Source organism: Podarcis gaigeae (assembly GCF_964106915.1).
Source record: "Podarcis gaigeae genome assembly, chromosome: Z".
Lineage (NCBI taxonomy): Eukaryota > Metazoa > Chordata > Lepidosauria > Squamata > Lacertidae > Podarcis > Podarcis gaigeae.
In genome coordinates this window covers 4079459-4093987 of record NC_139691.1, presented here as the reverse complement: position 1 = coordinate 4093987, position 14529 = coordinate 4079459, and the positions used below count along the sequence as shown (strand labels likewise).

At 41.3% G+C, this 14529-nt stretch overlaps 1 protein-coding gene across 2 annotated transcripts in view; it reads left to right on the top strand.

Annotated features, from left to right (window-relative positions):
- The window catches only part of SH2D3C (SH2 domain containing 3C), a 73125-nt gene that overhangs the window by 28119 nt on the left and 30477 nt on the right, over positions 1 to 14529 (top strand). For both annotated transcript variants that reach the window (XM_083721665.1, XM_083721666.1), the window contains one exon: positions 1197 to 1236. In XM_083721665.1, the coding sequence (XP_083577791.1) occupies positions 1197 to 1236 (40 nt within the window). The remainder of the gene's footprint in view (positions 1 to 1196; positions 1237 to 14529) is intronic.

Genomic DNA, 14529 nt, shown 5'->3' with positions numbered 1-14529 from the left:
GATCCCGTTCGCATCCAGAGGTACCACTGTATTATTCTTTATTATTTCTTTCCAGACTAGTTTGGTTTTTTATTGTATAATATGTTGAAAACCTTCAATAAAATTGATTTAAAAGCTAATAAAGCCCTACCTCTGCTTTATTGGGCAAGGAACGAGAAGCATGTGCTCTCCAAACACCTCCAGAGCACCTTCTAATATCATTTCCCCCTCCTGGATTTTTGCCTGCTGCCCTGCCTGCCTTCATCCAGTTTGCCTCTCTGGCAGTGTAATGAGCATCAAAAATGGCAAATGCCTACAAACCACCATTTGAGCACAGAGTTTTTTAATTCCTATTCTAGCTAACTGACAAAAGGCGAGGCCTCAGCAGCACCAAAGAGCAGTAGCATGGAAGCAAGGGTCTACTTCAAGACTGGCAGTGCACAGCCCCCAGAGAGAGAAAAATATGACCTAGTGTTCAAAATGGTCCCTGAAGCAGCCAGTTAAATCTTCATGCAATAACCACATTTCCTTCAGCAGGAATCCTAGCTGCTTCAAAACTCGAAACTGTAAGACAACCAAGATCAATGTTAACAGCCTGATAAAAGTTGGCAAAGTACCTGTAGTTATGTACATGACCATGCAAAACTATGACCATGAAAAACTTGCTCTTTTATTTGATTTGGGATGGCTCGATATAGCTTACAGTTTTTAATGGTTTATATTTATTTTCATTATTTCTATACAATTCTTTATCACACTGAACCCAAGGCATCTCTTGGCATGGAAACAATAAATTGCAACCAATAAATATGGAAAATCTCTCTCTCTCTCTCTCTCTCTCTCTCTCTCTCTCTCTCTCTCTGTGTGTGTGTGTGTGTGTGTGTGTGCATGTGCGTGTGTTTGTGTGTAGATAACAATAAGATAAAAATATAGTCTCACGTCATATAGCAATAATCACAATCATAGTGACTTTACTATTAGACATCCATTAAGTCTAAAAAGGAGTTCTTATAAGCCAAACACATCCTGAAGGAGTCAGGCTTCAACCCTAACAGTATGGTGTCCATGGTATAGTGTGAATGCACTTCCCGGCCTGCAATCTCTTTGCTGCTCCCCTGCCCTGGAACAGCCATCAGTGATATTACCTCTGTTTTGGCATTTTCTTTCACCCACTTTTTAATGAGGCTCACTTTTGATTTCTCTCTCTCCTTCTCTAGGCACCAGGATGGACTGGGGTCCAGCAGTGAATACGTTAAGGTAGGAAACCAATTGCCATCCCCCTTTGCATTCCTAAACTAGGGCCATCTCTAAACCAAATAGCACTCCAGGTGAGAAGCATCTTTGACTCCCATCTCCATCTGCACCAACTCTTAAACAACCTTTAAAAAAAATAATCAAAAGTTTGTTGAACAATGCGCATGCATGATTATTGGCATTTATATCATTTGCATATGTGGGTCTGATCATAATCACTCCTGCACATAGGGAGTAGACCCATCAAAATGAAGAACCTCAGTTAGTCATACCCATCAACTTCATTGGGCATCTTTTAAATATAACATGGTTGGGAAAGACCATTACTGCTTGTGTAAGCACAGATGTAAATGTCATCATCATGATCTCTACAGTTGCATAGTATGAGGCCTCAGCTATTGGCTTTTCATGTTTATTTGATTGTGTCCCATAATTTTTCTAGCTTTATTTGTTAATTGCTCAGAAAACTATTACCCAGAAGGTAGTGCTGGGGTCCCTCGGGGTTCTGTTCTGTCTCCCATGCTATTTAACATTTATGTAGAATTATAGAATTGCAGAGTGGGAAGGGACTACAAGGGCCATCTAGCCCACCCCCTGCAATGTGTGGCTTGAACCCATGATCCTGAGGTTAAGAGTGTCATGCTCTACTGACTGAGCTACGTGAAGCTGCTGGGAGTGGTTGCCCAGAGTTTTGGAGTTCAGTGTCAACAGTATGCTGATGACACCCTGCACACTATTTGTCTGTTCCACCTAAATCCAGAGAAGCTGTCTCAGTTTTAAATCAATGTCTGTCACCTGTAATGGACTGGATGAGGGTGAACAAATTGAAACTTAATCCAAACAAGACAGAGGTGATTTTGGTCAGTTGGAAAGCAGATCAGGGAATAAGAATTCAGTCTGTGCTGGATGGGCTCAGGTCTGCAGTTTGGACATGCTCCTGGACTAATAATAATGCTATTATTAATACTAATAGCAAATTAAGTTCTCTGATTCCTAATCCATAAACAACTGAAACAACACCACCCACAAAAAGGTGGGGATGTATCACCAGACTTGGGACCACAAGGTTTGCAGGGGGGAATTAACAGGGGGAACCCTAAGGGAGGGAGAACCCCTGAACAGCCTGATGAGAACTGAGCATGTACAGTAGCAACAAAATATGTCAGTGCCGGATTTCGGGCTCTCAAATGTCAACGGTGCCCTGTGTGATGCTAAAATTTGGTGCCCCCCCAATGCCTCTTGTGCCTCCATTCTACAGCACTGTTGTGGTTGCACCAGTTGTGCTACCCTAAAACTGCCTCTGAATAGGCTGACTGTGACTGACTGTTGGGTAGGGTGGCAAGAGCAGAAAACAAGGAAGGGAAGGGAGAAAGTGGAAGAGGGCTGGAGTAAAACAACTGAGGCAAGGGGCTCTAGTCCTTGGGCGGGGATGTCCAGAGCACTGGGAGAGTGGAGATCCAGAGGGCTCTGCCTTCCTGTGCTGCATGTCCAAGGCAGCATCAGCTTCCAGGCTTGGCAGGGCCAGGCCCAGAAAGTAGCCACAGCAAGCTGTGGCTGGACTCCCACCTGTCAAGCACAGTTGGCATGACTAGTGGTCAGGGATGATGGGAACCAAATCCAAACAACAGAGTAAAAGTTAAGGATCCCTGGACAGTTAAGTCCAGCCAAAGGTGGGGTTGTGGCACTCATCTCACTTTCAGGCAGAGGGAGCCAGCGTTTGTCCACAGACAGATTTCCAGGTCATGTGGCCAGCATGACAAAATCGCTTCTGGTGCATGGAGGACCGTGACGGAAGCCAGAGAGCATGGAAACGCAGTTTACCTTCCCAACGCAGTGGTACCTATTTATCTGCTTGCCCTGGTGTGCTTTTGAATTGCTAGGATTGGCAGAAGCTGGGACAGAGCAACAGGGATTCGAACCGCTGACCTTCCAATCAGCAAGCCCAAGAGGCTCGGTGGTTTAGACCACAATGCCACCCGCTCCCTTCATAAGCAACAGGGGAGGGGGCACAGGCTACCCATTCCTGTCTAGAGGAATGAGAAACCCTACAAGCTATTTCATACAGGACAAATCATTGATCCGCCAGGCCCCGGTCCCTCTGCTCCAGCCTCTGCTTTTGCCTTCAATTCTGGACTGCCTTCTGCCACAGCCTCTTCCTGCTCACTAAAACTTGTTACCTCTTCAGCTTCTGACAGCTCCTCCTCCCACTCTGCTCCCTCTTGTCCCTCCAACCACTCATCACCATCGCACTCTTGGGCTCTGAGCCTTCATCCTTTTGGGGTTCTCTTGGGGTTCCCCAGCTGGTGCCTCCCACCCCTCCCATCTCCCAGGCAGTCCATGACATTTGTTCACCTGAGTTGGCGGTGAAGGCCTAATGGAGGTTGTGCTTACCCTTTTCTGTTGTGAATCACCCTGGGATCTTCAGACGAAGGGTAGCGTACAAATTTAATAAATAACAATAATAATTTGTTTATGGCGACTTTTCCCAAGCTAGTGGCTTCTAGATCTTTTGGACTATAACTCCCATCGGCCTCAGCTGGCCATACCTGTGTTGTGCTGGCTGGGACTGTTGGGAATTTTAGTACAAAATGTCTAGAGAGCACCAGCTTGGGAAAGGGTGGTGTACAACGGGGTGTCAATGGAGGTGACCCCTGGGGATTTTTTAACGGCCCTGTTTGCTGAAGGCAAGCTTTAGCCCTTTCTCCAGCTGTCACATGGAAAGGAATGCAGATCTCCTCAAATCTATCATGAAGTTGCTGCTTATCCGCCAGCAAACTATTAACATTCCTGAGGGTTGGTTAGGAGTCCACAATGGCACTGGCTAAACTTTGATCCTGCTGTTTGCCTGTTCTGCTAAGTTTATTGCAGGTCAGCGTCGCTGAGCGCTATTTCTTGCATCCGAACTTTCATTGTTATTTCCCGGGAATTGCTTGAAAATCCACCCAGGGCTCAAAACGTAATCAGCTAGAAGAATCCCTTAGAAAAAGGTGTCTTCCCTCTGATGTAAACACCCCCCCCCCATTTACAGGTCTTTTTAAAACAAAAATGTTCCAGCAAATAACTATTCAAACATCTTTTGGGTTACAGGTAGGGAACAAGGTGACCTGTTTATTGAACGTTTCTGCAGGGAGCTTTGAAGATGTTGTGCCGCAAAGCAAATGTTATAACACACTTTCCGGTGCCCTTTACCATTACTTTCCTCATTGTCAAGTCCCAGACTCCAGACAGGTATTGCCTCAGAGGCAAAATATTAGCAACAGACCAGCACCGCCACTGCTCCAATAACCAGATGCTAGTCTTACAGCAATATTAACAAAGCCAGAGAACAATTTCAGCTACATTTTTTATTTGTATCTTGTATATCCCACATGTTATCATCACAAACAACTCTTTGCAGTAGTTAGGCTCAGATGGCCCCATTGGCACAGAACAATAATGCAAGGATACTGGCTTATCGAGGGACGCGGGTGGCGCTGTGGGTTAAACCCCAAAATATAATTATAAATGAGCCTCTTACATATGTACATTAAGTATGTCTACAAACTCATTAAGAGTTGTGAGCTTGCTTTTGCTGAGTAATCTCATTTATGTTAGTATCACTTGATGTTCTTGCTCTCATTTAGAAAATATATCTATCCATATTCTGCAAATGGGAAATAATTAATTTGATACTATACTATGCTATACTGAAATGTATAAATGTTTCTCCGATTGTCCTTGAATCTTCCTGCCACACTTTCCATCTTCTCCTGTCACAGCAGTGTGGCACACAACACACCCTTTGAGAAGTGTCTATAATGGCAGCAGCAGTAGTGACAATAAGCTCATTTGCATAAAATTAGTACAGACTGTGGAACTCGTTTCCTTAAGTTATTCACAAGAGTTGGTGGCAGCCACCAGCTTACCTAACTTTCAGAGGGAAGAGGGGAGGTCTGCCAACAGGTATTGGCTATAAAACTACGAAAATAGAACCTCCATGTTCAAAAAAACAAACAAAAACAATATACCTGTGAAGACTGCCCTCCCTCAGACAACAGCAAAGTTGTTTTCAGCCAAGTCCTACTCAGAGCAGACCTGCTGAAATTAATGAACCTAAGTTAGCCAAGTCCACTAAAGGTCTACTCATGAGAGGGACTAACATTGAATAATAGCCTGTGAGAGCACTGTTGAGCACCCCCTGTTTGTGGGCTTCCCAGAAGCATCTCTTTGATAATGGTGGGAAACAGGTTTCTGGACCAAGTGGGCCTTCATTTGTTCTGACTTTTGTTCTGCAAAGAATTTTTTTGTTCTGCAAAGATTATCTTCTATTTTTAGCAACAGACCAGCACCGCCACTGCTCCAATAACCAGATGCTAGTCTTACAGCAATATTAACAAAGCCAGAGAACAATTTCAGCTACATTTTTTATTTGTATCTTGTATTTCCCACATGTTATCATCACAAACAACTCTTTGCAGTAGTTAGGCTCAGATGGCCCCATTGACACAGAACAATAATGCAAGGATACTGGCTTATCGAGGGACGCGGGTGGCGCTGTGGGTTAAACCCCAAAATATAATTATAAATGAGCCTCTTACATATGTACATTAAGTATGTCTACAAACTCATTAAGAGTTGTGAGCTTGTGACGATCCAGCACTGACTATAACAGGCTCCATGCCCTACAGCTGTCTGAATATTAATATTCCTTTCTCAACCCCTTGGGCATCCGGCTGGTCCCTTGTGAAAACCATACTGGTCTTCTGGGTGCAGAACATAAAAAAGTATACAAATCAGACATACTCTGCTTCCATCTCTCTTTTAGGTGTGTTTGCAGTGTTCTTTCCCCTGGGATTTTTTTTTTTTTAAAAAATAATATTTATTAAATTTTCCAATAAGAACATACAAATACAAAACAACTACAATAAAAACAAACACAAACAAAAAACAACAAGTATAATTTCAAAACTTATTTTCTCAACCTTATTTCCCCGACTTCCTCATACCTCACCGTTTTGTATTCTAGTTTCATTATTCCATCAGCAACTCCATTCCCTTATTTCCCAAAAGTTTCTTACTAATTCCATTCCTTTTCTTACTCTAATGTCTCTGAAAACCAATATTTTTAAGTCCATGTCAATCTAGCATTCTTTAATCTTATAATATTTGTTAAGATAGTCCTTAAATTTCTTCCAATCTTCTTCCACTGTCTCTTTCTCCTGGTCTCGGATTCTGCCCGTCATCTCTGCAAGTCTCATGTAGTCTGTCATCTTCATCTGCCATTCTTCCAGAGTGGGTAGATCTGATGTCTTCCAATACTTTGCGATAAGGATCCTTGCTGCTGTTGTGGCATACAAAAACAAAGCTCTGTCCTTCTTTAACACCACATGGCTGACCATACCCAGGAGAATGGCCTCTGGTTTCTTCAGAAAAGTGTATTTAAACATCTTTTTCATTTCATTATATATCATTTCCCAGAAAGCCTTAATCCTTGGGCATGTCCACCAGAGGTGAAAGAATGAGCCTTCATTTTCTTTACACTTCCAACATTTGTTATCTGACAAGTGGTAAATTTTTGCAAGCTTGACTGGGGTCATGTACCACCTATACATCATTTTCATAATATTTTCTCTCAAGGCGTTACACGCCGTAAATTTCATGCCGGTGGTCCACAACCTTTCCCAGTCAGCAAACATAATGTTATGACCAATATCTTGCGCCCACTTAATCATAGCTGATTTAACTGTTTCATCCTGCGTATTCCATTTCAGCAGCAAGTTATACATTTTTGATAAATTTTTAGTATTGGATTCTAACAATTCTGTTTCCAGTTTCGATTTCTCCACCTGGAAGCCAATTTTCTTATCCATCTTATAAACCTCCATTATTTGGTAATAGTGGAGCCAATCTCTCACTTTATCCTTTAATTTCTCAAAACTCTGCAGTTTGAAGTTACTACCCTCCTGTTCTAAAATTTCCCAATATTTCGGCCATATACACTCCATATTGAGTTTTTTCACAGCTTTTGCCTCCATTGGTGAAAGCCACCTTGGAGTTTTGCTCTCCAGTAGGTCTTTATATCTGATCCAAACATTGTACAATGCTTTCCTGACAATATGATTTTTAAAACCTTTATGAACCTTAACTTTGTCATACCACAAGTATGCATGCCACCCAGAAACATTATTGAAACCTTCCAAATCTAAAATGTCTGTGTTCTTAAGGAGCAGCCAATCCTTCAACCAGCAGAAAGCTGCTGATTCATAGTAAAGTTTCAAATCTGGCAGGGCAAATCCCCCCCTTTCCTTTGCATCAGTTAAGATCTTAAATTTTATTCTGGGCTTTTTGCCCTGCCATATAAATTTAGAAATATCTCGCTGCCATCCATTAAAACACTCCATCTTATCAACAATTTGCAATGTTTGAAACAAAAATAACATTCTAGGCAATACATTCATCTTAATAGCTGCTATTCGACCAGACAAAGAAAGCTTCAAGTTTGAACAAATTTCTAAATCTTTTTTCACTTGGTTCCAACAGTTCTCATAATTGTCTTTAAATAAGTTCATATTTTTAGCTGTCATATTTATTCCCAAATATTTTATACTCTTAACCACTGTTAAACCTGTTTCATTCTGAAACCTCTCCTTCTCTCTTACTGTTAGGTTTTTCTCTAATACCTTAGTCTTTAATTTATTTAATTTAAATCCTGCCACTTGACCAAACTCTTGAATTAATTCCAAAACCCTTTTCGTACTGGATTCCAGCTCTTGCAATGTAAGTACCAAATCATCTGCAAATGCTCTCAATTTATATTGTCTCGCTCCGACCTGAACCCCTTTAACCAGCTGGTCCTTTCTTATCATGTTCAGCAAAACCTCCACGACCAAAATAAAAAGTAGTGGGGAAATTGGGCACCCCTGACGTGTCCCTTTTTCTATCTTAAGTTCTTCTGTAATAATATTATTTACAATTAGCTTTGCTTTTTGTTCAGAATAAATTGCGCCTATACCGTTTTCAAAACCTTGGCCTTCCCCCATCCCATGGAGATTCTTCTTCATAAAGGTCCAAGAAATATTGTCAAAGGCTTTCTCCGCCTCCACAAATATCAAAACAGCTTTTGTGTTTATATTGACTTCTAACATTTCCAAAATGTCTATTATGTTCCTTACATTATCTGATAGATGTCTTCTCGGGAGGAAGCCCGATTGATCCCTATGAATCTCCCCCATCAAAACTTTTTTCAATCTCTTAGCTAAAATGTCAGCAAAAATTTTGTAATCCACATTTAATAAAGAGATTGGACGGTAGTTCTTAAGTTGGGTCTTTTCAGTTTCTGTCTTCGGTATAAGCGTGATATAAGCCTCTTTCCACGTATCAGGTGCTTCTTTCCCCTCAAGGATTTCATTACAGACTTCCTTCAAAGGTTGTATTAGCCATTCTTTTAAAGCCTTGTAATATTTGGAAGTCAGTCCATCAGGTCCCGGAGATTTGCCCAGTTTCATGTTTTGAATGGCATCTTCTATTTCTTGTTCAGTTATTTTCTGATTCAGAAGCATTTTGTCTTGACATGAAATTTCCTTCATCCCATTTTTCTTCAAGAATTGTTCTATATCAATCTCTTTTTCTGGCCCTTGTGCATATAGTTGTTTAAAGTATCTCTGGAAGCAGCTTCTAATTTCAGTTGGATTGTTAATGTTCTTTCCATCCACTTCTAAATTTGTCACTGTATTTAGTTTTTGTCTCTTCTTCAATTGCCAAGCCAAAAATTTCCCACATTTATCAGCAGATTCAAACGTTTTCTGTCTCATTTGTTTAATTTTCCATTCTATTTCTTGGTTCATCAGTTCCATATATTGCATTTGGTATAATTTAATTTCTCTCAAGATCTCCTGAGACTTTGGTTTTGATCTCAATTTCTTTTCTCCTTCTTTAATTTTTTCTAATATCTTATCCTTTTTCTCATTTTGGCTTTTCTTCTTTATTGCATTTTGTTGTATCAAGAAACCTCTCATAACCGCTTTGCTTGCGTCCCAGATTACTCTTTTTTCCACATTAGTTCTCATGTTAATTTCAAAATAGTCTCTTAGTGTTTTTTGGGCCTTTTTACAAAATTCTTTATCTCTGAATAATGAGTCATTCATCCTCCATCTGAAAGTGCCAGCTGTTGTTTGACTCATCTCCATCTTCACGGCGTTATGGTCGGAGCAAGTCTTTGGGCAGATTTCCACTTTTTTATCTTTGATGCCAGTCCTCTAGTAACCCATATTTGGTCAATTCTAGTCCAGATCATTTTGGCTTCAGAAAAGAAGGTTCCTTCTCTTTCAAGAGGATTTTTTAATCTCCAAATATCGACTAAGTCCATATTGTCAGTCATTTCAAAAAATGTTTTTGGTAGCCTTCCGTCTTTAGAAATTACTTGTCTTTGTGCTTTGTCCATGTTTGTAGAGACAACTCCATTCATATCTCCCATCAAAATTATATTTGAATCCATGTAGTCCAGCAAAATCTCATGCAACTTTTTAAAAAAATCGGATTTGCCTTCATTTGGTGCGTAGATTCCTAGAATCAAAAATTTCTGGCCTTGTACTTGGATTTCAATTGCCAGATATCTTCCTTGTTCATCTTTAAATATTTGTTTCGGCATCAATCTATCCTTTGCATATATAACCAGCACATTCTGGATTAGTTGTAGTTTCTGGGTCACCTTCAAAGGTAGCCCCACGTAGAGCGCATTGCAGTAGTCCAAGCGGGAGATAACTAGAGCATGCACCACTCTGGCAAGACAGTCTGTGGGCAGGGAGGGTCTCAGCCTGCATACCAGGTGGAGCTGGTAGACAGCTGCCCTGGATACAGAATTGACCTGCGCCTCCATGGACAGAATCACAATCAGATTCTTCCAATCCAACATCTCTCCCCATCTTTCAACCATCATCTGTTCCCATTAATGGATGAAAGAAGAGTTTGTTTTTGGAACTCACTAACGGAGTACACAGGCAATGATGTTCCCCATTGTTTGTCCCAGCATTCATGTATTTACCATATTCCTCCACTGCCGCCACCTTGCCAACAATCATACAACATAACTCCTTATCTTAGACAATGTTTTAGACTTCCGTCAACACCTCTGATGATTTTTCGTTCTTTATCACTTATTCTGCATTTCTTAATTTCTCTGTTACTTTTAATTATCATTAACTAGTAATTCTCATAATCTTTCTTGCAATATTTCAAACAGTCCTCCTTACAAAACTTATTGCAGTCCTGCTAGCGTAATCTGTTCATTACAGTTACTTTTCAAATAGTTCATATATTTACTCCAGTCTTCTAAGAATCTCTGGTCCCGCAGGTTTCGGATCCTTCCTGTTAAATTATATAATTCTGCATAATCCATCAATTTCATCTGCCATTCTTTTTTCGTCAGTAATTCTTGCTTCCGTTTTTGCGCCAATAATATTCTTCCCATCCCTCATTTAAAGGACACTCTAGTCAGGATGAAAGATGAGCAGCAAGAGGCAGTAACTCTCCAGCTTTCTGAATACCAGTTGCCAGAAAATAATAAGTGGCGAGAGAGTTGCCATTGCACTCATGTGCTGCCTATTGGCCTCCCAGAGGCATCTGGTTGGCCACTGTGAGAACAGGGTGCTGGACTAGATGCAAAACCCTGTGGTGGCCAAGCTCAACCAGTGATTCTCAAACTTTTTTTTCTGGGCCACACTTTCAGGATAAAAATTTACTCATGCCACACCATTTTTTTTTTATTGATAAGAAATACATAGGAAAAGCAACTCCTCCTACTGCTTGATTTATAACATAGAACACAACTACTTTATAACACGATCATGGGACATCCAGAAAGTTTGAAACAATGCAGCTACATAAGAATATGAATCCTTCCCAAAATATAATTATAAATGAGCCTCTTACATATGTACATTAAGTATGTCTACAAACTCGTTAAGAGTTGTGAGCTTGCTTTTGCTGAGTAATCTCATTTATGTTAGTATCACTTGATGTTCTTGCTCTCATTTTGAAAATATATCTATCCATATTCTGCAAATGGGAAATAATTAATTTGATACTATACTATACTATACTATACTATACTATACTATACTATACTATACTATACTGAAATGTATAAATGTTTCTCCGATTGTCCTTGAATCTTCCTGCCACACTTTCCATCTTCTCCTGTCACAGCAGTGTGGCACATGACACACCCTTTGAGAAGTGAGAACCACTTTGCTTGGCCAATTGGATTTATATAAAAAACCATGGATCCCAATCGTGGCAAGAAGTAAAAAAGAAAATGCCCCATCCTGGCAAAAAGCAGAAGACTGCTCAGTCACCATCACCTGACACACACCATACAAAGATATGAGGTGGTGTCCATAATGGCAGCAGCAGTAGTGACAATAAGCTCATTTGCATAAAATTAGTACAGACTGTGGAACTCCAGTTTCCTTAAGTTATTCACAAGAGTTGGTGGCAGCCACCAGCTTACCTAACTTTCAGAGGGAAGAGGGGAGGTCTGCCAACAGGTATTGGCTATAAAACTACGAAAATAGAACCTCCATGTTCAAAAAAACAAACAAAAACAATATACCTGTGAAGACTGCCCTCCCTCAGACAACAGCAAAGTTGTTTTCAGCCAAGTCCTACTCAGAGCAGACCTGCTGAAATTAATGAACCTAAGTTAGCCAAGTCCACTAAAGGTCTACTCATGAGAGGGACTAACATTGAATAATAGCTTGTGAGAGCACTGTTGAGCACCCCCTGTTTGTGGGCTTCCCAGAAGCATCTCTTTGATAATGGTGGGAAACAGGTTTCTGGACCAAGTGGGCCTTCATTCGTTCTGACTTTTGTTCTGCAAAGAATTTTTTTGTTCTGCAAAGATTATCTTCTATTTTTAGCTCAGACGATCCAGCACTGACTATAACAGGCTCCATTCCCTACAGCTGTCTGAATATTAATATTCCTTTCTCAACCCCTTGGGCATCCGGCTGGTCCCTTGTGAAAACCATACTGGTCTTCTGGGTGCAGAACATAAAAAAGTATACAGATCAGACATACTCTGCTTCCATCTCTCTTTTAGGTGTGTTTGCAGTGTCCTTTCCCCCGGGAAATTGCACTTGACTTGTTTGAATTAATTACATAAGGGAATGAGCAGTACTATTCAAATATTAACTGTGCCATTCATGGCCCTAGTGTTGGAATTTGTGGGTGCCTGGCCCTTTCATGGGCAATTTTGTGGGTGCTCAGGGCCCCAGGGAGCTGGCATCTATGGGGGTGGGGGTGGTGAAACAGCTCCTGGAAAAGGGGAAGGCAAGACAGAGCAGCCCCATCTCTGGCACCTTAAGGTGCTTTGCCCCAAACATATAGCATAAGGTTGTGAGGCTGATTTGGTTTCTCTCATCATCAACACCACATTTGTACTCCACCTTTCCATAGTAAACTACACTCAAAGCAACTCACAACATGAAGAAAATGTAAATCTCCCGCTATGTTTCATTACCTGTGTTGTGTTCTGATCCAGGTATATGACACACTCTTTCTTTGCCAGATTCAGGTAGGTAGCCGTGTTGGTCTGACGAGGTCAAAATATATTTAAAAAAATAAAAAAAATGTCCAGTAGCAACTTAAAGACCAACTAAGTTGTTCTTGGTGTAAGCTTTTGTGTGTATCTGAGGAAGTGTGCATGCACACAAAAGCTTATACCAAGAACAAACTTAGTTGGTCTCTAAGGTGCTATGGACTTTTTTTTTAATATATTCTTTCTATGCCAATAAAGGAGACTGATTGACCAGGAACAAGGCTAAGATAGCACCATTGGTTAGAGCGTGGTACTGATAATGCCAAGATTGCAAGTTTGACCCCTGTAAGGGACAGCTGTATATCCCTCCATTGCAGAGGATTGAACTAGAAGGTCCTCAGGGTCCCTGTCATAGTGGATAGTTAAATGAAGGTGTCAACTGAGTTTGCAGCTACTGTGAAAGGGGCAAATTCCACATTAGAGATAGTTAGGAAAAGAACTGAAAATCAAATGGCCAGTATCGTAATGCCATTATACAAATCTATGGTGTGACTGCATTAGGAATGTAAGTTTTTCTAAAAAGGGAACAAAGAGAAAAGATATCAGAGCCTGGTGAAAAACCCCAGAGACTCAACGCCCCCCCCCCCCCCGGACACCCCCTAACAATGTCCGTGGCCCCTATCAAGATAGGCTGCTGTTTGTAGAGAGCAGCAAAATAAGGAACCTTCAGACCTGATTCCCTTGGGCTCAGTCTACCAGGAAGGCCCCACCGAAATCAACGAGGACAGTGACATTGAAATTCATTGTTCAGAAAATGTTATTTTCCCACAAAAGAACTTCAGTTAGGAAATAGAGGCTACAAACACACATGCACCTTACTTGAGCTTATTGGAAGCTCACAGCAGAATCAAGAGATGACAGAATTGGCAATATGTGCAAGAGATTGGAAAACTAAAGAAGTACATTGATGCGTGCGCATGATGTATTATGCAGCATCGACAGAAGCTACTCAAGGGCAAACCTAGGATAACCCGTGCATTAAGTTTAATGCCTGACATTATGCATGGAATTTTAAGATTGCAATCTTCATCCAGCTTGGAGTCACAGAAGTTTTTGCATCTGCTGCCAAAAAGCAGGCGATGATGTGCTTACTAGAAGATTGGCGCCCCCAATGAATCTGGCAGGATACGTGGGATTGGCAGGGGACAAGCCTCATAGTTAAGACGAGAGCTTAAAGCTGTGAAAGCAGGGTGGTAAGAGATTGTCCCTCCCTGTACACCGTGGCCTTCTGCCCAGCAGGATAAATAAGATGGGGAGTGTTGACGACAGGTTTCTTGGGATGCTTCCAGACTCTCACCATTTTCCAGGTGGGGTTCAAGCACATTTGGCATGTGCAGCTAAAGTGGATTTGGCACTCGTATGCAACAAACTAGAAAACTCACCCAAAGTAAAGGGGGAAAAGGGGGTGGGATGAAACTGAGAGGGCCAGAATGTCACGAGTTGTTTAAAGCGAAAAGTCTCTCAACCTGGTGCCGAAAGGGTGGCAAAGGTGGTGCAAGGTAAGCGTCCCTGGGAAGGTGGCTCCATAACGAAGGAGCCACGGTCGAAAAGTCCTTCTGGTTAGCTGCCACACTTTATTTGGCAGGGGCACCTACACCTATGAAGGAGATCTTAAGGTTTGGCTAATCCCCTTTTAAAGCTGTTAAGCTAATGGCCCTCACAAACAGTGGTGCAGTGTGGTAATTTTAGACTCTGGAAATCTGTTTTGAATGCAGGCTCCA